The sequence below is a fragment of the Cyprinodon tularosa genome, unplaced genomic scaffold (genome assembly GCF_016077235.1).
Source record: "Cyprinodon tularosa strain WSP-4 unplaced genomic scaffold, ASM1607723v1 ctg10, whole genome shotgun sequence".
Lineage (NCBI taxonomy): Eukaryota > Metazoa > Chordata > Actinopteri > Cyprinodontiformes > Cyprinodontidae > Cyprinodon > Cyprinodon tularosa.
Window position 1 is genome coordinate 610,061 of NW_024037782.1, and position 27,028 is coordinate 637,088.

Here is a 27,028-nt window from a genome sequence, read left to right on the forward strand (position 1 = left end):
CATTTGATGTGTTTATTTTACACTCATTCCAATGAAAAAGCTTTAGCCTATGAGCTTTGACAAATATATCCAATTGAAATATTTCTTACCTTGATGCTGTGTTCCTGTTTGCGTTTGGCAGGAACAGGAATATTCTTTTTTCTTGATGTTCTGATAGGAGGTTCTGAGATTCACTAGAATTTAAAAATTCTGTAGATTGGTTTATTTAACGGATATCGTTTGGTCTTTGACCATGCCAAGCTGTCGCTTTACCGCATCGCATTTCAGGACAGTTGGACTCTGTTAAGTAAGGGCCTTAATTGTCAGCTTTCTGATAGTTCTTCAGTAATACTGCCAGATGGCACACAGGCCTGTTTATGTCCTTTCTTATTGTAACCAATAAGTGTCCTAACATTCTTAATAATGGAAGAGTATATCCAAATATTAAAGTTATATAAGATATATGTTTTTATATTTCAGAGAGATGTCGGACGTCACGGTGGTGCCATGTAGGATATTGGTCCATATGTAACAGCTTGGCGGTTGGCCTACAACTCTAAACAAACCATCACTACACATCACCATGGATGACCTAATAAGGCATCAGCAGGTTGTGACAGAGGCAGAGACGAGGAAAAGAAGAGCGTTTGATTTCCTCACAGCTGCACAGAGAAGGAGTAGGGGGATGCACCAGCTGCAGACAATGGCTCTTTATCCCCTCCAGTGACTTACCCACAAACACAAACAAACACCCGGACACATGCTTAAACTTTGAGGCTCTTGTGTTTCCACTCCGTTCATGGACAACAACAGGCTCTCTGAGCAAGCGATTGTTTTTTTCCCACAATTTCACTTCATTACTAAACCAAATGATCATCTTTCATTGATATATATGTATACACATATTCCTGCGACTTCAACAATCCGGTGGCTGAATGTATTCATATGAATCCAGCTTCTAACCATACACCTTTTCTTATAATGAAAGAAACATAGTCATTGCTAATTAGAATGAGAATCACAACCAGAATAAAGTTTATTGCAAAGTAGGTTTGCACTTACAAGGAATTTGACTTGGTGTTAATAGTGCAGACGAACTACATATTTATATATAAAGAATACAGGATCTATAGTTATATACAATATAAAAAATACAATATACTATATACAACATATAGTATATAGCTATGTACTATATACACAGAGGCAGTGGCAGAGGCAGTGACAGTGTCACAGGATCTCTGGGCCTTGTTGATAAGGCTAGTAGCAGATGGAAGGTTGAAATTAAGTTAAGGTTGAAATACCTAAAACTATTTATAGGACGCAAACGATTTGCACCTTAGATGAGACTAATACATTCAAATTTAACACATATCAATTAAAAGAAATACTGTGCAATTTTCAGCAACATGTAATGGTCAGACTGCAGCAACATGAACTGCGCCCACATTGTCTCTTCTCTCCAACAATACGGAGGCCGTCATGCAACGTCTACTTTACCCATCTTATGTAAAGTGATGAAGAGGTTTATTTACATTAGATCGCAGCATCAAATCCGTATGTTTTTCCAACACTGTTGTCTTAAAAGGTATTGTGGAGGATGTTCTTTTTCTGGGTGGATCATCAAAATAATTGGTCCTCCTAATTCTCAATCATTCTGGTGATATGTTTACGTAAGGCTGTCCTTGTGGAAATTGCAAATCTTCTTTAGGAAAGTAAGCTTGTATGAGCGATGCAAAGAGCAAACCAGAGCAGTGCACTTGTGCTCTGAGAAGGTTGCAAGTACCTGGTTCGATTCTAACAGCCTGCATTCTGGCTCCCTAAGCAAGACCCTTAACTCCACACTGTTCCCTGAGCGCTGCACATTGGCAGCCCACTACTCCCCAAGGGGATGAGTTTAATGCAGAGGTGAATTTCTCCCCAGTGAGATTAATAGAGTTCAATTTTCATTATTATGATCTCTATGGTCACTAATCTGTCAGCTCTGTGTTGCCGTAGCACAAAAGATGTCTGCCTTCACAAATACAAACCCAGTCCTGTAACTATAAATAGCAATGTCTAAACCAAGGCAAACATAAAGATTGAGACTTTCAATTCATGAGTGATAATAAATAACATACATATAGATAATATTTTACATTTATGTCAGTAAACCCCTGTAATTATTACACACTTTACCTTAAAACTGAACGTTTATGAAGAAGATAATCAGCTCATACCACTGGGAAATGAGACAGTGATCAGGACAGTCAGCAAGGAATTTTAATTTGATGTCCTCAGTATGAAAAGTACTTGTTCATTAAAACAGCAGATGTAGATGTAATTCATCCTCGTTTCAAGGAATCTGCCATTCTTTATTCAGAATAAATCAGATGAGTTAATGTATTAGCTCATCTATCTTCTCTTCGAAGTTCTTAAACAAACGATCTCTGCAGACCAGATTTCCTTTTGGTCTGTGGTCTCTTTAAAGCAGCAGACTCTGGTTTAAACCCACTCACCTTGGTGATTGAGTGAAGGGGCCACCCCTCTCCCACACAAACGATGGCATTTCCTCTCCTGCTTCCTTTACCCTCCAACATTCAGGTTCTTAATGTATGAAACAGGCTTAGGAAATGTATCACATGCAGTCTTTCTAGGCCCTTTAATATTAAACTTTTCTTGGATTTTGGTACTATTAACACTAGATTAATGAGAAATGCAAATAAGCCTGTAACTCTTACATGTTTCTGTAGCACATATGTAATTCCCTCTTTGCAGACATATATTAAACCAAAGAAATATGCTTAAAAACTTTTCTTTGGTATGGTTTTAAATTTAGAAAATATGTCAGTTTTCTAGATTTTATTGACCCAGACTTATATATCTGTGTCCTACCATTTTAAACTATGCATGATAAATATCTTATAGTGAAAAAAGAATACACTTATTTTTTCTTTGTAGTTTATACTAAAAAAAAAAACGACTTTTATCTTGACTAGAACAGGGGGACTGACTATTGCCATTTTTACCATTTTCCGTGTGAGCTGATGGAAATTTTTATGTTAAACCTATAGTAAAATAAGCCACTACCTAGAACCAGAGGCAATGAATAAGGTTAACTATTGAAGGTTATATACTTTAATATTCAAAGCAACATGAACTTTCATTCACAATTCAAGGTATGACACAAATGACGATTTTCCCTTCATTTATTTTCAAACCAGACAAATACTTTCAATAAATAATGGCAACGTCTTGAAACTTGTCACTTTTCATGGCTGATTGTTTTCTTAGCAAAGACTGCCTGTTTGTTGAGAATATGTTTGTGTCATATATGACAACACATGAGAAGGACACAGCTAGCTTTTTAAAATGCTGATTATCAGTGAATGTAGAAGCACCGACACACAGGATGGATTTCTCCTCAAACATTTAGAAAAAAAGTTTTGAAACATTTTGCTTTAGGATTTTGAGAACTATCAGAATCTTAAACTGAAAACAACGTAAAACTAAGGAATGACGCATTGTTACCCCTAAAAAATTTTTAAAGAAACTCCATAATTGAGGTGTAGAGCTCTGAGGTGATTTGGACATTTGATTATAACGCCTTAATGAGTGCCTTTGTTTAGAGGTTTGCAAGTAAAGTCCCAGTGGCACTAAACCCATGAAACAGACCCACAGTAGAGCAGAAATGAAAAAAAATCTGGATTGTTACGTCCAGAAAAAGGGTTATATCTGCCCCAAGCAGAGAAGCTTAGCTATCTTGGATGCTGTTAATGAGTGGTAACAGAATGAGAGGTAATGAACAGATTAAGTCAGGTCACATCTTCACCAATGTAGGAGTTTTTTGGATTGAGCTGAGTCCAAAGCAATAGCGGTTGTTGTTCCAGTCTCAGTTCTAGCCCCCATCTCTGTAAAAATGAGCTTTCTTCATAGGGTCCAGGGGTGTATTAATATGAGCAATAAAGAGAGGAGTTCCATTATGTTAGAGCTAAGAGGACATTAGTTCTGCAACATTCTGAAGTGGTCTGGATCAGATTAATATTTTTGGAGATTTTCCTGATGGGATTGGGAATGGGATTGAGGGAATGACCTAGAACCCACTGCAGTTTCTCTACATCCCTTCTGACGTGGCCACACCTTGATCTGGCCTAATGAGTTCAAGATTTTACTAGGGCGAGGGAAGTCTGGTACCTTAAAATAAAATACAACCTGACCTGAAATACAGTAGGGGTAAAGCTAGAAGAAGACTGTCAATCTGTCCATTCTGGAGAAGTCACAAATAGCTGTTCTGCCTACCTGCCATCATCCTACCTGGTTCATTAACAGAACAGTACTCGTCATTACAATAATTAGATAGGTTAGAAACTTAGCTCTACAGAAAGTGTTTGAATATTTAGTGAAAAGCATCTGACTGTTTGTTTTCCATGATAAAAAGTAAGTGGAATAAAGGGCAGGAAGGATGTCAGTAAACCATAGAGGTTTATGATAGAAGCAACACACGGAGGGTGTGGCAGGGAGCTTTGTTCTCACAAACATTAAAATAGATATTGTTTTTTTGGGGGGGTCTTAGTTGACCCCTAAAGATTTTAACAAAAGTTTTGTTTTTCTTTAAAAAGAAAGTGGTTGCAATGCAATACTAATGTAATGTTAAATGAACAAACTATACAGGTATAAAGCAAAGACAAGAAATAATGCCTCCTTTAAATTCTATGTTTCCCTGTCTTTTTTATTGGACATTTCAAACAAAACATCTGACTGGAGAATACGTTAAAGTATTTAAACATGGTTTAGTGTTATTACATAGAGATCAAAAGATGGGGCAGCCATAAAATAAAAATATCTCAGCCGAGGACGCCCTGGCAGGCCTCAAGCTGTTTATGAATAAGGTGTATGAACCAGTCTGTCAACACAAGAGCTAACTGAAGGGAATCCACCATAAAAATGACTCTACTGCTTTCAGATTGGATTATTGCTGAAAAATAAACTCATTTAATTCATTTGTTCACAGTTTTCAAGAACAATTAATCAATCCCAGCACTAGACACTTAAGTCTTTTGTATAAAGAACCTAAAAAAAGACCCAGCTTACTGTATCTGATCGCCCTGCAGAACAAACACACTGTACCTACTCAGGTAGGGCTGTAAAACCACTGAGGTGACTCATCGTATGTCAACTTAGTCCTCCCCTCTCTATCATTCTCCTTTTCACACTCTGGCACATAAACCACAAACCTCACCCTATTGGATCACAGTGAAAGCTTACACACAGGGCCATAAAGACACATTGTCAAAGATGGCCAAATCACACTTTGACCTCCGTCTCTTTCCCTTTTCTTCCCTAAGTTTCGGCTAAGTTTGCCCTGACCAAAAAATGTTGTGGAACAGCTCCATCGACACATTTATTAGTTATGGTAACACAACCAAAAAAGGGATTTTGCACTTTAAGTTTCAGTTAACCCAATGTTCTGTTAATCCTGACAATAAATAGACACAGATGTGTACCAAGTGAGAATACGTAGGATGAGGGACATGTTCATTGTAAGGCTGCTGTTATGTTTATGCCGGAACAATAAACAACCTGCATACATTTAATGCATTTTTTACGCTCCTCTGTTCATTATACATTTAAATTATTTACGAGGCTGTAACATAATACAGCTATAAAAATAATCCAAGTAAACTTTAAAGAGACAAGAATAACATATGTCTTTTTTTGTTTTTGACTTGAATATGAAGAAGTTTTGAGAGATCTTCAAATCTTTATTTTGTTACAGAACAATGAAAATGACAGTTTTTTGTTTTTTTTACTGTGCATTAGGAAATGAGTCAGGTATTTTAATGGAAAAGGTTAATTATCCTCTCCAATTTGGAGTTCCTCCTTGTGTATGGGTGATAGTAGGATGAAGCAGGAAACAGGCTGATAGTTTGGGGACTCATCTGCAGTACTGAAAGGGATTTTCCATTCCCCCAAAAAGCAAACTTCCTCCTTTGGACTGGTAGGGGAGCAGATGTCAAGCTCAGAGTACAGCGGTACTACATGGCCACTGTCTCTATGTTTCATAATCCAAAAGTAATAAAAAAAATATATATATACACTTAAGATGTTTTTTAACAAAGAGAAAAAAATAAATTGAATGAATCTGTGAATGTAAAAAAAACACTAATCCAGAAATTCTGTAAAAGCTGCTGTTACGTGCGCTTCAATCAACATATAAATATTTTGGTGATGAGAAAGAACCAGTTGCTTTTATGTAGTGTTTTCTTCTGCTGAGGGTTATTCCAATCTGATCTGAAGTGAAATTTAAATTAATTACTTCCTTTTATCTAAAATTGTAACAACTAAATTTGTGATGTTTGATTTGTGATTATGTAGGACGGTGAAGTCATTGTGAACACAAAACTTCTTCCCTGGAAGTCAATGTGAACTTAGCAGGCACGGTTTATTGTTGGCTGCCTTAAATCATGGGTGTGTGTTGAATCTTAACAGAATCAGGTAAGGTTAAAGGCGAGGCTTCAAGAAGGAGGTTGGTGCTTCCAGGCTTATCAGCGGGTTTGTTTTATGGGCTTGGCCGCTGTGAAGCAGGTCATTATTTTAAACCCTTAGCTCACCTTTAAACACCTGAAAGTTTGTATAACCTTTTTTTTTGCATGTTGCTTTGACAGCAACAACACATCGCCTTTAAGCAGCCAGAAATCGTAGCTCTTGTCGAATATATGCAGAGGCAGAGGAACAAGATCCTGACCCTTTAGGGCTGGATGTAATAGAGGGCTTTGAATCAGAAGCTGCTGCGTGGGCTTGAGAAGCTAGGCGCCAAACCTCAGCCTTCAAGCAGGGCCTGGTTTAAAAGGGGGGAAATGTACAGTAGGAGGAACATGGGGGTAGCAGAAAGCACGGAAGAAAAGGGGTGGAGAAAGAGATGAGGATAAGGGGAGGCTTGATCAAACATGCAGAAGTACAAAGGCTCAAGTTTCTATAAGGTATCATGAACCAGATATAAAGCTGCTTTTATGTCTTTTCAACATTTTCATCTTATGCATGTAAATGAGTAGGGGGAACAGTTTACTGAGGGAGCTAGTATCTCCTTGAAGACTTTAGTGGGAGTTTAAATAGTAAAAAAGAAATCAAAAGCCTTTGTATGGATCCCAGAAAAAACACCCACATAAAAACCTAACACTGAAAAGATGTCAGCAGGAAAAAATGGCAAACCTCTCAGAAATATTAAGACAAATTAAGGTCTGATCTATGACACACTTCAGGGAAAAAAGTGGAAAGTTTTCAGACATTTAGGGAAATATGTAGAATCTTAAAAGGACGTCAAATCACTAAGCTTTCAGAGCACAGGATTAAAGCAAAAATAATAATGAAATAAAAATCTTCATCATCATCAAGCAAAGCTTCAAAATAAGCAATGGCAGGGCCCATTGGTGAAAGTCAGTGGTGGCTCTAGACCAAATTTAATAGGGAGTCATGGAGTCACTCAACCTAAAAAACAGGGGAATAGTTCAATGTTTAATGCATTAAGTTAGTTAATCAATCCTACATAAGGATGGTTAATTGCAATGCAATCAACTGGTGTTCCTTAGATAGAAAACTTTGAATCAATATGACTGTATGATCTGGTTGAACTGTAAAGTGCCTTGAGATGACTTGTGTTGTGAATTGGCGCTATATAAATAAACTGAATTGAATTAATTAGTATATCTCAACATGGGACTTAGTGAAACACCTTGACTTTTAAGTCAATGTTTAAATAAAACTAAGGTAGCAAACATAATAAGAAACTGAATTTGTCTTGTAGGGGCACTGACCCCTATTGGCCCCTCTCTAGAACCACCATGAGTGTTGAGGATTTCAATCTTAATGTCAGATTTAGTTTTAAGGGGACCAGTGACCCCAAAGCGTGATTCTTCTGTCTGCAAAGTATGAAATATATTATCTACAGACCTAACCCTGCTTTATATTTCTATACTTTATCTCTTACCCGTTCCTCATTATTTATGATGCTGTTCTATCCCTAATAAACCTAAGCCTTTACCAAACAAATAACAAGAATAAATGGAACATACAGCCTTTGTCTAAAAGGCGCTGCATTTTATTTAGGGGTATCAGACTAAACAGACTGAATATTTATTTAATCATTAAAAAAATGTTATCTAGTATATGACTTTTCTCTTTCAATTATCACTTGGGTGTCATTTTTATTTTGTTTAACATAATATTCAAATAAAACTTTAACGTTTGTTGAAATGGAACAAAAAGGTTAAGGAGTTGGGAACTACACAAGAGATGATCACTTGGTTTTAGCCACTAATAAACCTCTTATCGTTTTATATTTTGGTATGAAACCAATACTTTAAGTTACTTTTCAGATATTAGATTTTACTTTAGCTTCAGTAAATGGCATGTTTTATAGCTAACAAAGTCAAACAGAAGCTTACATGGTTAGGAACTTTTTTTACTCCATTTTTTAAGCAGGGCTGAATATTGTCATATTTCTCAAGAAAAACCTTTCTATGTCAAAACTGATGGTACGTGGATTCTGCGTCATTTTGTGTTATTTAACTTCTATTACTCAGAAATGTGTCTAAAGGCACAAACATACATCTTAAAACCACAACTTCCACTTAGCTTATTACGTGTTGACTAACACGATTGCAAAATATCCATTTTAGTGTTTTAGCCAGTTCAAAGTACAAGACCAAAGCCAGTTTAACTTGTAGTTCTAAGAATAAGCCATGACTGCATACTGTAGAGAGGTAAACCAGCCACAAGTGGCTGTGTGTTATCTCTATTGCATAAGATGGTCAAAGTATAACATAATGTTCGAGGAAGCACAATTTAAAAAAAAGAGAGAGGGAGTGCAAAGCCCTGACACACTGAACTCAAACACACACAGAGGCCAAAAGTAGCTTCAACCAGAGCGCGCCAGTGAAAATATATCCAGATGTTCTCCTTAAAGGATAACCAACCCCCCTTCCAACACACACGTGTGGCCACACAGTTACTGCACATAACAGCAGGCAGCATCACAGATTTTCTTCTCCTTTCTTTCTCACCCACAGACACTATCTTTTAATGAAATACTAATACAACAAAAACAGTTAATCAATCTGTTTATTTGTGGCACTTGTGATTTAAAAAGTTTGAGAGAAATGTGTTTGAAGAAGACAGAGTTGATGCCTATGGGACTTTAGGTATTTTAGAGTAAAATTAATCAGTACTTGGAAACTCACAGATTATTATGGGCAAAACTGAAACTTTGAAAGTGCAAGACAAAGAGGATGACGATTCAAAGCCAAAAAGGTGAGAAATCATAGGAGAAATCTGGAAATTTCCTCTTAAAATCTTAAATAATTTCACCAGAGAAAGATGTTTTTGTACTGTATCCCCCCAACTTCAATGTTGTAAACTGATCCCCGGTCCTCACAGAGACAGTCATATGAAAGTCCTCTAACACACCCACACCAGTTAGTGAGCTTTCTCTTTCAGCCCCCTTCAGCCGGAGCTCCTGGCAGGCCGTCTGGTTGAGGCCCACAGCTAAGGGAGCTGTTTTCTCTGGCTGGAGTGGATTGTGTGTGTGTGTGCATGTGTGTGTGAGAGAGAGAGAGAGAGAGAGAGAGAGAGAGAGAGAGAGAGAGAGAGAGAGAGAGAGAGAGTCCGCGGGCCTCAGACAGGAAGGAAGAGAGTGGGCCCGGCAGCACAGCTCCAGAATTCCGGTTTTGTTTTCTTCTTTTTCCATCAGCGCAGAGGCAGCTTCGGGTCTTAAAGAAAACAGTTGTTAATATTTTCTCCATGTTGTTAGGCTGCACACTTCTCTCTGAAAAACAGACCACCCCCCCTGCCTGAAACTCAGTCTGAAACACCAACCTAGCACACATATAATCGCATTACCAGTTCTTGAAAAGAAAACAAACCAACCCAGGAATGAATGAAAATCAAAGTAATGTTTCTATTAGCTCAGTGTGCTCCATAAGAACGTCTATGCACAACTTTTGGGTAACTTCACTTTCAAGTTTCTAATAAAATACTAATCCAGCACCAGTGTTCAGGGTTAAGGAAAATTACTCTGGCTCCTAAATCTATGGATTTTTGGACTAATACAAACCATGGGTTTATTTCTAGTCAGAGCAGGAAAGCCATCCTTTGTCTAACTACTGCATCGTTGAGGATCTAAGCATTGACTTCATTAATCTGGCAGCTGTTCAGAAACACTTTCTTTCATACAATGCACTCGCTGTTAGGGAACACAAACCAGAATCTCCGAACCAAGGTTTAGAGTATAAAACTTTTATTTAGAGTGGAAAAACAAAAATTACAGAATAAAAGGTTCAGACAAGAAAAAAATTAGACTGGATTTCCTGTTTTCTCACAGTCAACAATTTAGAAACAAGTTCTATTATTTCTTTGGGACTTTTCCATCCCAATCGGCTCAAATTCAAAACTTACTGTTAACCAATGAGAAAGTAAAATTTTAAAAAATGTAGTTTCCTAAAAACGCATGACAGTTTTCGTATGTTTTTTCTGGATGCTGGCTTTGTTTCTTCTTGGGATTTTATGAGGCAAGATAAACCGCATTGATTAGCAGACTTATAAAAAGGCACGGCATTGGCTCTGTAATTTCTATGCTTGATGTATGATGGGCCCGTAAAAACGGATTCATGCTTGTTGGATATTGAAGTGCATTTAATCTAATTTTTACTCGGCTAATTGAGATGCAACACTAAAGGCCCTAGTATAGGTCGACAGCACTACAGGCTGCCGTTCTGTATGCACACATTTATATGCACATATACACAGTGACAAGTCCTTTGTCAGCAGAAAACAGACTGCAGACTCAGCACTGCTGTGGAGGAACTTCTCTAATATTCAACCCTTACACCTCTGATATCTGTGAGCGAAATAACCAGTGCATCAGCAGCAAAGCTTGGAATGTAGAATGGTTTTAGTGCTTGTATGACTGCATTTGTAGGGCTACCTATTTTTTTAATCCTTGCTTTTAATGCATTGGTGTATGTTTTTCTTTTCCAACAACTGAGTTGATGCGGCTGCCTTCCTTCTAGACCAGTTGCTCAACTTCTTTCTTCATTTCTAGGCCTCATCTCGATTTTGGAGATGCAGTCCAATCTCCATTTGGTTCTCCAAACACTCCTTCAGCTTGTCCTCCGTCAGCGTCAGCCGCTGCTCCAGGATTGAAACAGTCTGAATGTAGAAAGATGGAGGGCAGGAAGGAGACAAATGAGAGATAAGGGGAATGTTAGAGGGGGCTGTACAGTATCAGAATGACAGTATGACTATATGAGAGTAATGTATCCCCATGTTTGAAATAGAAGGTTGTGCCTGCAGGACAATCCAGTTGTTTGATTTTAAAAAAATGCTCCCAGAGATGGCAATGCAAGTCTCTGCTGTTGGCATGCGGCCCATCTTGTTTGTCCACACAGACAACACAAGAAAGTGGTTTTCTGATACAAGGCCGACATGTGTGGGTAGTGAGATCACAGTATAACATACTTTTCCTCTGAGCTCCATCCAACACTGACAGGATTTGTTGTGGGTTTTTACCTCAGCACATTGGTCCTAAACTATCTGAATCTGTTTATCAAAAGAAGCCTGTAAGTCTTATTTTTAAAGAACACTTTGTGATGAAACTGATTCCATGTTTAATCCTTTCAACATTACATTTTTAAAGGGTTGAAGTATTGTATTAAAAGCCAAAGGTTTTGAATTGGTCCTGAATAATAGACAACCGGAGATGTTCTGAGAAATCAGCTGGTCGTATGTTATCGGTCAGCAGGAAGCTCAGAAATCCAACGTTAATGGACAAAATGTCCACACTGCCGAAGAGAGGAAAAAGACTGCAGGAAAAAGAGGTGCTTCAAAACACATGCAAAGATTATGCAACAAAAGTAAGTCATAAACACAGAAGTTAGACCAACACAATGAATACTATGGGTTTTAAAACAACTATGATATTTTCACAAGTTCTACAGTGGGGGAGTACACTGAGTGCAGAGAGGTTATATTTGTAGCTTATATTGGTGCTCCTGTTTGGCCGTGACACCATCTTGGAGAGAAAAATCAGCTGTTCTGCTGCCATCAACACCTTTGTTTATAGATGTTCGAGTTTGGCCTGTTTTTCAGTGTAGTCCTGTTTCTCTGACTGTAACTGGCTGGATGTGCTCTCTTCATCCTCTGACATGGGAGCTGGCTCGGAGCTTGTCTGCCTGGCTGTGTGTTTCCTGGATGGGGCTGCCTTTTACAGTTGCCTTTTGTATCTCTGCTTCTGTCTCCTTGAACCCCAGTCAGCCTCGGCAGATGGCTGCTCACACTGAGCCTGCCCTCCTGCCCTCTTGGGGACCTTCTGGATGGCTGCATCAGCACCTTATAGGGGTTGGTCTTTTACGCCACACAGCCACTTTTGTATTTTTGTTATACATTTTTTTGTTTTGTTTGGATATTGTATTAACCAATCACAGCTCTTAAAAGATAGCGTCACCCCAAGCAACTGGGTTAATCAACCTCCTCACTAACATAAAAATGTCTGCCTCCTTGCTTAACCGGATGCTAGTGCAGCTCCGATCTGGAGAGACTGAATTGCAATAAGTCACCATGTCCAGAGGGTGTCAGCCATTGGTCCTGAAGTCCTGTACAGAGCAGAGAACCTACAATACTCTTCAGCTTTAGCCTAACCCAAAAGACAGCTTTGCAGTGTTGCCAACTCCTCAGTAAGGAAAGTAGCTATTGGCTGTGCTAGAAGTCGCTGAAAACGTCATTGCCTAATTTGCATAATCTGCTACATGATGTGATGTGCATGTTATTGACGCTGTGGGAGAAATAACGTAGAAAAGATAGAGGGACAAAGAGAGTAAAAAAACTCAGAATATATAGAGCTACTTTTTCTGTCCATTAATTTTTATTTATTATTTTTTTTATTAATGTTTATTTTATTACAATACTAACCCTCCTCCTTTACCCAGGCTTGGGATCGGCAAAATGAACCATAAAGCAGAGTTACAATTTTTCTTTTTTTTTCAACTTTTATTTTTAACTTTTTCTTTTTTCCTTTGTGGTCAACTAAGGAGCCTACAAATCATCATATTAGAGAGGAAAACATAATGGACATGTTGATTAACTAAATATGGCTGTATGAATCAAATGTCGTTATTTATTTAAGATAAAAATTTCAAATTCAGTTATTTTTTTAGATCAAATAACATTTTACATTTACATCCCGCTCGCTCCAGCCGTGAATGTAAGCCAGGGCGGGGCGGCATCGCATGATCAACCTGCGCCATCAATCCCGGCACATGCGCGCAGTTCATTTGCAGTCAGAACGCTGAGGCTAAACATGCTGCGGCTCTGACTGCAACGCTGAGAGGTAGGGACTCCTGCGGAAGCGGGAGAACGGGGTTGGGATGGCGGAGGCGCCCCTGCGCTGGAGGACAAGAGTAGGAACGATACATGCTTTCATGTAAGAGTCTCCAAAAGCCGCCAGTGACACCAGAAAAGTCACTAGATTTGCTGCTAGTCACTTTTTTGAAAAAGAGTCACTGGAGGGGACTGAAAAGTCGCTAAATATAGCGACAAAGTCGCTAAATTGGCAACACTGCAGCTTTGTGGAAAACCTCCTGCCTTGTTTCAGAACCAAAGAAGACTCAGCCAACAGTCCTCAGTGACTATATTAGTCCATCGGAGCAAGCAAACATCTCCAGATCTCATGATTAAATCTTTTAATGATGGTTAAGGAGCAGAACCAGGCGACTTTGAACTGGGGTATGTTTTATGTTTTTATAAATATATGTTGAGTATCCACAACTGTAATAGAAACTAGTATTATATAAAGGGATTTTTATATCAAATTAGACACTCTTAAAATCACAGGAAGGTGTAAGGTTGACGTTTGGATACATGGGGGGGAAAATGTGGCTTAAGTTTTTGAAACTGCAGTGATCGGTATATGGAGAGTGGAAAAATAACATTTTATTTGGTTAACTTATTATCCATGGTATGGGGCATGTTTCTCGGTCTTGGATCTCTGGACCCAGACTGTATCTGCTCTGGTGTAGCTTAATTTTTATCCAGGTCTGTTTTATGAATTAATTGATTTATTTATTGTTATTGAAATATTTATTTATTATAAAAAAAATTCAGAAAGTTACTTCTGTGTCCATTGTGGATTTTCTGTTAGTTAAATGCAGGGTACTTAAATTTTTTTTCCACATGTGTATATCATTCAATGTTAATCCTATTGCATACCCAAAGCCAGAACCAAACATGAAGAATCAACTTTTAGTCCTTCTGCCCAACTAATCTGGAACAATCAAGAAGATAGAGGACTATAAAAGTTTGAAAACCATAAGTTTCTTTAAATCAAAGTTAAAAACCTATTTGTTTAAATTTGCCTGAAGTCTGTACTTCAACTTTCCTTTTCCTGTCTCTATGATGCCACTGCTATTTACTTTTCTGTGTTTTCTTTTATGTTCTTTTTTCATGTACAGCACTTTGATTGTTGTGTTACGAAATGTGTTATACAAAAACACTTGCCTCGACAAGTAAAAAAGTAAATTGTCTCACCAAGAAACGGCTGTCAGCTATCAGATCTCAATTTTCCACTAATTAGTTCCTTGCTTTCCTAATATTGCCTTGTAGTGAAACCATCCAAGCTAATAACCTTTATAGATAACATCATAATAAGAATAAGAACAATAAAAAAAAAAAAAGATTAAGTGTGGTGATTTCATCAGACGAATGAAGCTCTTTGGGTTTGGAGCAATAGAAAAAGCCAAACTTGTCAGCATGTCTTGACCTGAAAAATCTTCAATATGTCATTCCAGCGAGGGTAATTTAGACATTCCTCATTTCTAGAAAGCGACAAAGAGATGAGTCATTTCCTGTGCAAATATCAAACAGCCAAGTGGAAAGAAACATAAAAAAATATTTTTCCATTACTAGTCACAACACAGCCTTTTAATAATAACCTTTAAATGTTATTGCATACAGTTATTATTATAATATAATTATATGGGTTATGACGCGCAATGGTGTTACATCTGTCTAGGTATATTCATTTTTCCTCTATTTAATTTAATTGCTGTACCAGGTTTCCAAAGTGGATACTGATTAATAAATAGGTAGGTTTCAGAAATAGAGTTATATATTTATTAATTTTTTTTTTTTTTTTTTATATCAAACTCAAGTAGCGGATATCAGAGAGTGTTCCTAACTGGTTCTATGATGATTGTCAGGAATTGGCTTGAATCTTTAACTTTCTGTTTTAAAGAGTCAAATTTATTAAAGATGTTTTGGTGTTTATAATTTGAGCTGCAAACAGTATTTAACAATGCTGCATAATGCAGGATTTACAAACAAACAACTTGTGCATAGAATGTGTTTGATCTGCAGTGATGTTAGCAACCTTTCTCCTCACTTGAGGAACAGGTTCTCAATACACCTAACAGGACGGACTAAAACCTGACAGTGTAAAAGATTACTAGCAGTTTCTGTAGAAGATTGCACAACCTTAGTTGCCACAGAAAGTACAGTCTGTGCCTGGTCTTATTCCAAACAGCATCAATAGGTTTGTTTGCATGTGCCTGGTTCCTTTTATCTGAATGGAAAATAAATTATAATTAGAAACAAAATAATTTGTCTTTTTACCATTTTAAATCTAATGTCGTCTTTTTTTATCCTATTTTATAGGTTTTTATCTTTGCTATCGTGCATCTGGGATTGATAAACTATCCATCCATCCATCCATCCATCCATCCATCCATCCATCCATCCATCCATCCATCCATCCATCCATCCATCCATCCATCCATCCATCCATCCACAGTTCCATAAATAAAAAGGACACCTTTTCACATTTGATGTGTAAAAACAAATACAGGCTTAATATTTTGTAAGCATACTATTTGGAACCTTCTGGTGCAACCGGCAATAATGGTCTGAACTTCTAGCACATCACTTTTTCAATCAGCACCAGAATGGCGAACACCTCACTATAGACCTTTTTTCTTACCTACATGTAGAGGATTTTTCTAACTGTCTGCTTACAATATTTATCTAGTCAATCTCAATGCTAAACTGGCCAAATTTCCTGTGAGAAAATCATACCCATCTTGGATTTCTAGCTGCCGTTACACTGGCAACAACTCAGCATTCCTGTTTTCTTCTTGCTATTTAGACTTCAAAATAAAAGCATACAGGGAACGTTATAAACATCTCAGAGGGTTGCTTTTTTTCTAAGTAGTGCTCCATGTAAAACCCTCTGTCACACAGAGTAATGTGGGGCTCAATAACAATGCAAAGAATGGCTGATTTCAGTGTTTTCTCGCAGTCTCCAAAAAAGTTTTACAATGAAAGCAGAATAGGACTGCCAGTACCTAAGAATTTACTGATTTATGGAAGCATTGTGTCTTTACATTTGCAATGGTGATATCAATATATTGTGAAGCTCTAAGAATTGATATGCAATCAAGAACCTAAAGTTGATAAAAACCATATATAACAATTTTAAAATGGAGCAATGTGTTCAACTTTGTTGGCCAGAGCCATTTTCATTTGGTATGTCTAACATCTTATGTTACTCTGCCCATTTTTATCCTCTTTGACTGTGCCTGTTTCCATTTTCTGGATCAATACCCTGTTCATCTCCTATATCTGATGCAGCACCCTATTCCCTGGCACAGCCAGGGAGTGGTGTATGTGTCTCCATCTGCATGTGTCCCTGAGGCACTAGCAACAATAAACAGGCCTATGGTTTTCATCTGGAGTGGAAACCAAATCTTTTTACTCCTAAAAATAGAGTGAGCCAATGCCCTAAGCATTAATTCCCTCTGTTACAAAGTCACATAACTTCAGGATGACGAAAGTTGCAAAAGCATGAAAGTCAGAGGAAAGAAATCTAGTGATGATGATAATAAAGGGAAAACAACTCTTTCGTCTAAATGTACAATAAGAAGGGTATCACACGTAAAAAAGTATAAAATAAATAAAAACAGAACAAAAATATAAACGAATAAGTTAAAAAACATCCTAATGGGCTGAAAGAATCCATAGATAAGTATAAAATGCTCGATTTTCTTGGTGAAACAAGAGGGACAAAAAGCAACGCAGTAATCTGGGACTGAGTGTTACTTCATAAAAGCCATAGGAGACGTCACATGACAGTCTAATATACAAACATAATGTTAATATGTCTGCATATTAACAGAACATGCTTATTTATGTCTACGAAGTAAACCAAGTAAGCATCATGTCTATCATAAGGCATTATAGCATAGTAGCATGGAGTAGCATTAGAGTTTGATTGTTTTAAGGCAAAACACTGACATTCATAACAAGATTGTGCAAGCAGCAGAAAAGGTCACATTTGCATTTTGCATTACATTTCCTTAATAATCTAAAATAAGACAGTTTAAGAAGCAGAACCATTTTATGGGTTTGCAGAAAAAAACAAATTCTCTGTCAGGCTGATTATTGCTTTGTGTCATAAGTATCTTTATAAAAACAACAACAATTTCATATCAACTAATATCCACATTTAGGACACAACTTAAGACCTATAATAGAAGATCGCCACAACTCTTAAAGGGGTCATAGAATGATTATATAGGGTATTTAGTGCTGGTCGTTAAGGTCTCTGAATAGGATGTGTAACATTGCTTGGGCTGAAAATGGCATATTTGCTGTCCTGGAGCCTTGATGCAAGCCTGGTTAAGAGCCCCAGCATGAAACAACAGGTTTTCTCCCTTTTATTGTAAGCTCATGAATATTTAGATGAGCTGTGCGCTGATTGGTTGGTTTACAACGAGCAAAGCTGCTGAGCAAAGACGCATCATAGCAACAAGCACTCACTCACTGAAACATCAAATTGTTGATATGGTAGGGTGACCAGATGTCCTCTTTTACATGTCCTACTACTGTCATACCTAAAAAAATGTCCGGGGGGAATTTCAAAATCATATATAGTGCAGTCAAAACAGGGAGCCAGTGGGGAACGCAGCGACCAAACCTGACCCAGTGACGGTAGCCTGGACAACGGCGGCCCCATGCCTTTCCTGCCTGCCTAACCGGGCACACGGGGGAAGCATACCGTCAATGGATCGGGTTCTGTCTCTTCGTCCTCCGCTGGGGCCCAATCCGGTCCAGTCAGTGGCCCAGCAGCTAACAGGCCCAAAATTGAGATAATCGAATTTAAGACTGAGTCGCAGTGAGATATTATAGAGGGAACAGAAAAACATGTTGGGGTTAAAAAAAAAAAAGTAATTGGTGAATGAGTTAAATAAAATATATTTAGTGGGTGGTGTAATGATAAGACCCTTATCACAGAAATACAGTACAAAGTAAAATATTAAAAAATATATCTGGGGCAAAAAAACTCCAAACATTTAGAAGCGTCATTAAACTTAATGAATGCAGGGACACGCAAAGAGATATGAGGCCAAAACTATAAAAAATGGTCGTGTTCTCAGACATTCAGAGCAGGACTCCTAATTTCCTACAGCTCTTATTCCACCTGCACCAAACTGTACATCACTAAAACCACTTATGGATGTAAAAAAAAAACTGTGTGATGTCTAAAAGAACACAAATTGATAAGAAGCAGAGCTTTTAGGACTTAAAGTGGTTGCTGTCCTTTTCTGCTTTGTTCAATAATCTATTTTTAGTCCTGCAGGCTCAGGCTTCACACTGTGCCTGGCCTTCACCAGACGATCACACTGAGAGTAGAAGCTAACTAAACACACCGGCATGAGTCAGTGCAGAAAAAAGAAAAATACATTTCTGTGTGAAGTGAAGTGAGTTAGCAGTTACAAAGCTATTATAAAGGTAAGATTACAGACCCTTTACAAACACTCAAGGGATGGGCTGAGGGAAAAGCAAAAGTAGAAATGTACTTTCTTGATTGGTTTACATTAAGGCAGTAAAAATATGTACTTTTAGTTTTGATCTTTTCTTAAAATACTTACAAATACTGTGCAAAAAAAAGGAAAATATCACCCTTTGTTTCAGTAAAATAAAATTCTACATCTGCTCCTAAAGACGTATTTGTTCTCAGCTATGTGGATAGGAGGCACAGCCACTGTACCATACATGTTTATCCAGATGAACACATCTTCTGCTTACCTGAGTGAGAACATCCAGTTGACCAACAATGTGTTCTAGGGTGTTGGTTAAACTAGAGGGAAGCCTTCCATCTGATGCACCAGACACAACTTTATCCTTCTGTGTAGGTAGTTGTACACTTCGAGTCTGCTGGGTGGAGGGTGAACCGACTCTGTGGGTATAATAGTGAGCCCCTCTACTGTGGCTGCAACTACTATTGAAGTCAGTGAAGGTGGTAGTTTGAGAGTCTTGTCTGTTAAGTTGCTCCACTCTTTCAGAGGTCTGCAGAGAAAGCAAAGGGACAAAAGAAAAGCTATAAACAGGGGATGTACCGAGCAGCCAGTTGATGACATGAATTTACCCATATTTGTACCAAATGAGATATCAGTGAGTGAATGCATTATATTTCAATTTGTGTTAGCTACAGTTTGCAGTTCCCATAAATAATAATGCAGAATTACTCAAAATTAGCCATTTGTCTTAACAGCATGTCAATGAAAACACAATAGATGTGAAATATTACAGGAAACGAACAGGTTGTGTGTGCTGTTTATACATACTAGCATTTAATTCAGACAAAATTATGAATCCATTCTGCTTTTGGAATAAGAACAACCTTAGCAGACAACACAGCAGGTTGGCAGTGTGGGCAGATTACAGAAAAACTGTATTAATAAATTTGAGATTTTAAATTCTATCTATGTTTGGAATTGAAAAACATATGTTGGAAAACTATTAATCACTGCAAGGCTAAAATAAAATGAGGCAATGATTTATCTTTTCAATGTAGCAATAATAAATACTGTAGTTTGGCAAAAAAAAAAAAAAACACCTCCTGTCAAAGCATAAATGTATGTGTAAAATGTGAGAATAAAAAAGGTGTTAAAGAATTATATTCAGCTATATGTAGTAAATATACCATATTTATTCACATTTGATTAGTACAGAAAAAAACGCAATCTTTTGGAGTTAGTATTTGTAGGTCTGAGCTTTACAAAAACCTAAAATTAAATTAACAATGCTGTGTATCATCCATATTTTTTCACCCACCTGCTGCAACAGTACTGCTGGTAGTAAAAGACTCAAAAGACGATGATGCCACCTATACTCAATACAAATAAGCTCTACCTGTTTATTCAAATACTACCAGTTAATGTCAAATACTACAAAGTTTAACGTCTAGAAATACACTATATTGCCAAAAGTATTTGCTCACCTGCCTTGACTCACATATGAGCTTAAGTGACATCCCGTTCCTAATCCATAGGGTTCAATATGACGTCGGTCCACCCTTTGCAGCTAGAACAGCTTCAACTCTTCTGGGAAGGCTGTCCACAAGGTTTAGGAGTGTGTTTATGGGAATTTTTGACCATTCTTCCAGAAGCGCATTTGTGAGGTCGCACACTGATGTTGGACGAGAAGGCCTGGCTCTCAGTCTCCGCTCTAATTCATCCCAAAGGTGTTCTATCGGGTTGAGGTCAGGACTCTGTGCAGGCCAGTCAAGTTCATCCACACCAGACTCTGTCATCCATGTCTTTATGGACCTTGCTTTGTGCACTGGTGCACAGTCATGTTGGAAGAGGAAGGGGCCAGCTCCAAACTGTTCCCACAAAGTTGGGAGCATGGAATTGTCCAAAATGTCTTGGTATGCTGAAGCATTCAGAGTTCCTTTCACTGGAACTAAGGGGCCAAGCCCAGCTCCTGAAAAACAACCCCACACCATAATCCCCCCTCCACCAAACTTTACACTTGGCACAATGCAGTCAGACAAGTACCGTTCTCCTGGCAACCGCCAAACCCAGACCCGTCCATCAGATTGCCAGATGGAGAAGCGCGATTCGTCACTCCAGAGAACGCGTCTCCACTGCTCTAGAGTCCAGTGGCGGCGTGCTTTACACCACCGCATCCGACGCTTTGCATTGCACTTGGTGATGTATGGCTTGGATGCAGCTGCTCGACCATGGAAACCCATTCCATGAAGCTCTCTGCGCACTGTTCTTGAGCTAATCTGAAGGCCACATGAAGTTTGGAGGTCTGTAGTGATTGACTCTGCAGAAAGTTGGCGACCTCTTCGCACTATGCGCTTCAGCATCCGCTGACCCCGCTCCGTCAGTTTACGTGGCCTACCACTTCGTGGCTGAGTTGCTGTCGTTCCCAAACACTTCCATTTTCTTATAATACAGCTGACAGTTGACTGTGGAATATTTAGGAGCGAGGAAATTTCACGACTGGATTTGTTGCACAGGTGGCATCCTATCACAGTTCCACGCTGGAATTCACTGAGCTCCTGAGAGCGACCCATTCTTTCACAAATGTTTGTAAAAACAGTCTGCATGCCTAGGTGCTTGAATTTATACACCTGTGGCCATGGAAGTGATTGGAACACCTGATTCCAATAATTTGGATGGGTGAGCAAATACTTTTGGCAATATAGTGTATATGCAAATAAAATGTGACAAAATATAAAAATGGGAGAGAAAATGTCCAATATAGCTGTTGACTTGTGTTTTAGCATATTCACAGAGTCCGTCTTTGGATGTGATTAATTCAATGATGCATGAACACATGAAGGTCAGTGATCACATTTCTCCATGTTTATGTGTCTAAAAACAGACTCATATCTATATGTTCCTTCATATGTCTGTCTCTTTCTACAGATCTCTGTCTGCTGGCGTGCAAATGTATCACTTATACATATCAGCAAGGAAGAAAACAATTGTATTACTCATCATCACGCAGCAGGAAACTTATTCTCGCTCGGTGAAACACGGTGTCATACTGTGCTTCTTCTAAATGAAGCCAGATGAACATAACCATCACAAGCAGGAAGAAAAAATACCCACTGCTTACCCAGAGTTGGAAAGCAGTCTTGAAATAGCATGTTATTTTTTATGTATTCTGATTTCTTTATACTTGCAAAACCATTTAAAACCTTAATGTTATATCATTCCTACTGTGTGAAAACAACAACCATAGAATTAACGGAACTGCCGCGGGCTTACTTGACTGAAGGCTTTTGCTAATATGCTGCTCTTTATAACAGTGTCTTCATAACTGTTAAACTAAACTTTTAAAGTATTGGTTGGTTCATTTAATATTTGGAGTCTATCACATCACATAAAAAAAAATAAATTGCACAGATAAACCAAAAATATAAAGAATTGTCCTTTAAACCTATGTGAAAATAGACAGAATTAAGAAGAATCATCAAGTAAATAAAAATGATCCCACTTCTATAGCATTTTCATTTCCAAAATATTTGTAAGGAAAAAAAGTATTTGAATTATATTTCAAACAGGCTAAAAACATTCTTAATATCAAGAATTTAGACAAGCTTTATTTTCTGATAAAGAGATCTTTTAATTCAAACAATTGATATGGTTTTAGTTGGCAAATTGTCTTTCATTTTCAGAGGGTGTATTCTGGCATTAACATTAAACTAAAATCAAGCTGCTGCTGACATGTCTTGTACCAGTGTATTCTAGATTGGGGTTAGTGAAAACCCTGGATTTAAAATTGTATTCACATACATAGACAAACACAGTAAAAACTGTTTTAATGACTGAGGGAAAAACTATCAATCAAAAATTTCTTGAGACCTAATCTAAACCCTGACACAGTCAGCCATCATGACGCTCAACAAGGATCATGGAAAACCAATCATCAAAGACATGTCCATCCAGAGAAGGTTACTGAACCGTGCACTCCGAATGTAAACAAAAATCTGATAGAAATCTGAAATGAAAGCAATCTCTACTATGATGTTATGTCCTAACAGGACAATAACAATGCTTGAACCAATAAAAAAAACATTTTGCCCCAAATTGTGATACACCTATGGCTAAAACTCACACATGATCTGGATGAGCAAATTTTAATGGATTGTTCCTTGGCATGATGCGCACCACCGATAAAAAATGTCGATAAAATCCGTTCATAAGCTTTCAATTGATTGTGCTAACAAACCAAAACAAAATTTTCTTCTGTTTTTGTCTTCAGTAAAATTATCAAACATGTCACATTGGACAAATTATTTTCAGTCTTTCCTAGGGGTAAAATAATTTTTGTCCAGGTCTGTTTCATGACTTTATCTCTATAAATCACTCTGTTGAAGCGTGGATGTACAGCAATGTCTAACTTTTATTTGTTCATTATCATAGAAATTCATTTATTACTTTTGTCATATTCAAGTTATTTTTTCTTCTCTCATGAAATGAGCCATACCAACAATTTTGTCTGGGTGTGTATATTGTACTTCTCTAATATTTCAGGGCTAGTTGCTCTGTGTTTTTCAAATCCTACATAATTATTTATTACAGTCAGGCATTCATGGTGATCAATCTTATATCTTGAAGGTTGCTTATATAACTCTGTGATATAGTGTATCGGTGAAGTTTTCACGGCACTCTACTTTAGTGAAAATCTTATCAATGGTATCACATTAATCCCCCCCCATTCTACACACCATTCTGACAATGTGAAAAATGTTAGATTTTTGCAAATCCATCAAAAATGAAAACCTAAAAGATGGATTACTAAAAAATGTTCAATCTTTTGTTGATCCAATCTTGGCAGTAATTACAGGTTCAAGTCTTTTTTTAATTTAAAGCTACAGTGTGTAATAATTACAGGGATATACAGTCAGAAATCTAATATCTTATACATAACTATGTTATTTATCATCATCTACGAGCTCAGCCTCTTAACCTTAATATTTGCGTTGCCTTAGAATTTGTTATTTATAATTACATAGGAGCGGGTCTCGCAGCCATGGAGGCAGACATCTTTGCGCTACGGCAGCGCAGAGCCAACAAACTAGCGATTGCGAGATCGCCCATTACGCTCGAAAGTAACTACGGCAAGTTGAGAGAGATGAACTGAGACAGTACTGAACAATAGATGGCAGTATTATGCCTGAGAATACTATCTGTAAAATTATCTATGTAAACAAACCTCATCACTTGAGAAGGTAGGTGATGCGGACGTCGTGGAAGACATTTTGTCCCGAAACGCTCGCTGTACTGTTGGGGGGGAGAAGCGGTGGGGGCGAGATGTTCATATTGCTGCGGTCTGCAGTCTGGACGTTAGATGTCGCTAAAAATTACACACTGTAGCTTTAATTAGCTTAGCTAGCCTATCTTTAAGGTATTTTGCCCATTCCCTTTTACAAAGCTATTGCTAAGAATATGGTTGTAACATAGATAAATGTGGAAAAAAGGTCACAGCTGTGTGTACTTTCCAGAAGCACTGTAGGAGAAAGTGTCTGTCTAACCTAATAATCCTGGATATGTTTGTATAAATTAGTAAACAGATGCTACAGGAGGTCCAAAGAAAGATTTTTGCTTACCTAAATATGGAAAGTCTTAGTTTTCATGTCCTCCTATTAGACAATATTTTTGTTTTTAACCAAACATGAAAAGCTGGTAGGCATGTTTGTAAGTAGAGATGAGCTTCATAATACAACCCTGATTCAAGACAAACATTTTCACCAGCTGCTCGACTCAGTTAATTACAGCTGAGCAAACATTTCATGAAAAACTGTCAGTGAAGCTCTTTATTTATTGAAGTCTTTAGCGATTGAGGACCTAACTGTAGTATCGAGATTAAATAAACAATAGAGCATCATACATTTCTCCTTGTTACTTCAATTCTTCTGGCTGTATTTATCTACCTTTATTGCGTTCCCTCATTGTCATCTAAGTCTGTTCATCCTGAAACATGTAAGAACAGTTGTTTCCTACCTGCTCTTGACTTGCTAAGAGTCCTTGTATTGTCTTCCTGGTCACATGGTCCTCCTGCTAACTGTAATGTCTGTACCTTTCACTCCGCATCTGCCAGCTAAACACTGATCATTCACCTCAAAAGGCCATTACTTATTTTACTTCCACTGTTACCCTGTCTTCAGCACCCCCTCCCTCCTTTACCTCCTGCTGTCAAATACATTTGACTCCTGCTGTCAAAATAATACCACCTGCCTATCTCTGCCTGCACCTCTAAGCTACACACAGTACAAAAGAAACCGCACCAAACAGAACACTAGATCTGTATTGATTATATTACTCTACTTTTAAAAATATAACACTAACATTAAATATACAAATAATGGGTAAGGAGTGGAATGCTTAGATAGATAATCCACTCTGTTAAATCTAATTTCTATCCTATCCATTCCTAATCCTAAAGCTAAGCACAGTGGAAGTTCTTACGTGTGTGTGGGTTTTTTCTTTTTTTTGGCGGGGGGGGGGGGGGGCTTGGTGAGAGAAGCCTGCTGAGAGAGCACTGCTCGTCTTTCAGCACACGTGAGCAAGAGAAAGACCCAGATGTGAAGCTGAAGACTGAGGGAAAAGGGGAAGGGAGGGCTGGAGCCAATGTGATCAGAGAGAGCTGATCTGCCTGTCAGCGATGGTTGGCACTCACACACATCAACCCATGTAGATTCTTTTAAAAAAAGCTGCCGCAAATTTAGATTTGCTCAGCTGTAGATGGAAAAGAGATGAGCAGACTCAGCCAAATGCTTTCGCAGGCTGTAGCTCAACAAACCTCGCTGTGAATCTGATATTATTGTGTTTCACAAATGGATTTTTATGACTCTGGTAATGTATCTTTTTATTACATATAGATGGGCAATTTATGATCAATCAAAGTTAAGGATGAACTCATATGAACTCATGTTTTGAGATTTAAAGGAAAAGTCCAGTCAGAAAGGAATAACCAATGGGTCATTATCTATACCTACAACTAATAAGTTTGCGGTGATTTAATTAATGTAGCATTAATCAGTAAAAAAAATAAAAACAATTATTTTCGTCGTGATTACTGAGTCCAGGAACGGACATTTTTCCCCAAATATATTAACACCTCACTCCTGACATCTTCCGGCAGTGACGTCACGGTGCGGTAAGCCAAGCACCATTCTACTAGAACTACTAGACACATCTACAATCAACAACAGTTATTTAAGATTTTGAGAGGACTTCGCCATTGAAATTTGCGAGAGCTACAGTTAAACTGTCAATGCCCACGTGCATGGCATTTGGATGCTGTAATTCACTGGGTAAAATAAAATAAAAAAAATGTTATTTCACCATTCCCAATTCATGATCCACCGTGGACGGGTTTATCATTGGATTGCCAACTTGAAGAGGGAGGATTTGCCATTGCACTTCTGGCCAGATAAAAAACACGCCATTAATCCGTTACTCTCTGCTAGCATGTTGTGACAAACACCAGATACAGCACTGGGACTTGCTCAACAGCCAATACTGCACCGTGACATCACAAACCGGTAGGTGTTTGTCTTTGACAAACATTAATGCCTATTGGTAAAGCACATTCAAATTAAATTACTCTTAATTAAAAGCACTTATCATTTATTGAACAGTATGTAATAATTTCATACTTAAAGTACTTTCAGAAGTTTTTATTCTGAATGTGACCCGACTTTTCCTTTAAATCTTTTTATGTTTACGTCTTTTTCAGATTATGTAATTGCAATGTTAAATTACTGCAGTTGTTTGTTTTCCATTTTAATGCTTTTGTTTTGAAAGTGAACCAAAAACCAGAGCAATAATTTGTGTTTCTGCAAACTGATGTTTTATCTGGGTTAGACAGTCCAAAACACAGTAAAGTGTTTTGTTTTGGACTAACTGTACTTTTCTACTACCAAATCCATAACCCCTATACTTTCATTAGCAAGAACATGATAAAAGTTAGCCTTTGCTACTTCCACAAGCAGGCAGCCTGCAGCAGCTTTTGAACTCAGCCAATAAATGGGAAGCTGCAGTGATGATGCTGTTCCAAAGATTGCCCCTCTGTTTTTACATTTCAGACTGCACATGGAGAGGAAAAACTAGAGGTGAAAAAACTAGTGGTGGAAATTAAGAGAAGCTAAAATAAAATCTGTTTGGTGGGAGAATAGTACAGGGATTTAATGGATGAGAAAATATACCAGTGATTAAAACTG

At 37.8% G+C, this 27,028-nt stretch overlaps 1 protein-coding gene across 1 annotated transcript in view; it reads right to left on the bottom strand.

The window, feature by feature from the left end:
- Window positions 1–10,301: 10,301 nt before the first annotated feature.
- poc1a (POC1 centriolar protein A) overlaps window positions 10,302–27,028 on the bottom strand; it is a 36,359-nt gene continuing 19,632 nt past the window's right edge. Inside the window, exons 10-11 of the mRNA XM_038291907.1 lie at window positions 19,087–19,347; window positions 10,302–11,160 (exon numbers count right to left, since the gene is read on the bottom strand). Coding sequence (XP_038147835.1) covers window positions 11,050–11,160; window positions 19,087–19,347 — 372 coding nt within the window. The 3' untranslated portion in view covers window positions 10,302–11,049. The remainder of the gene's footprint in view (window positions 11,161–19,086; window positions 19,348–27,028) is intronic.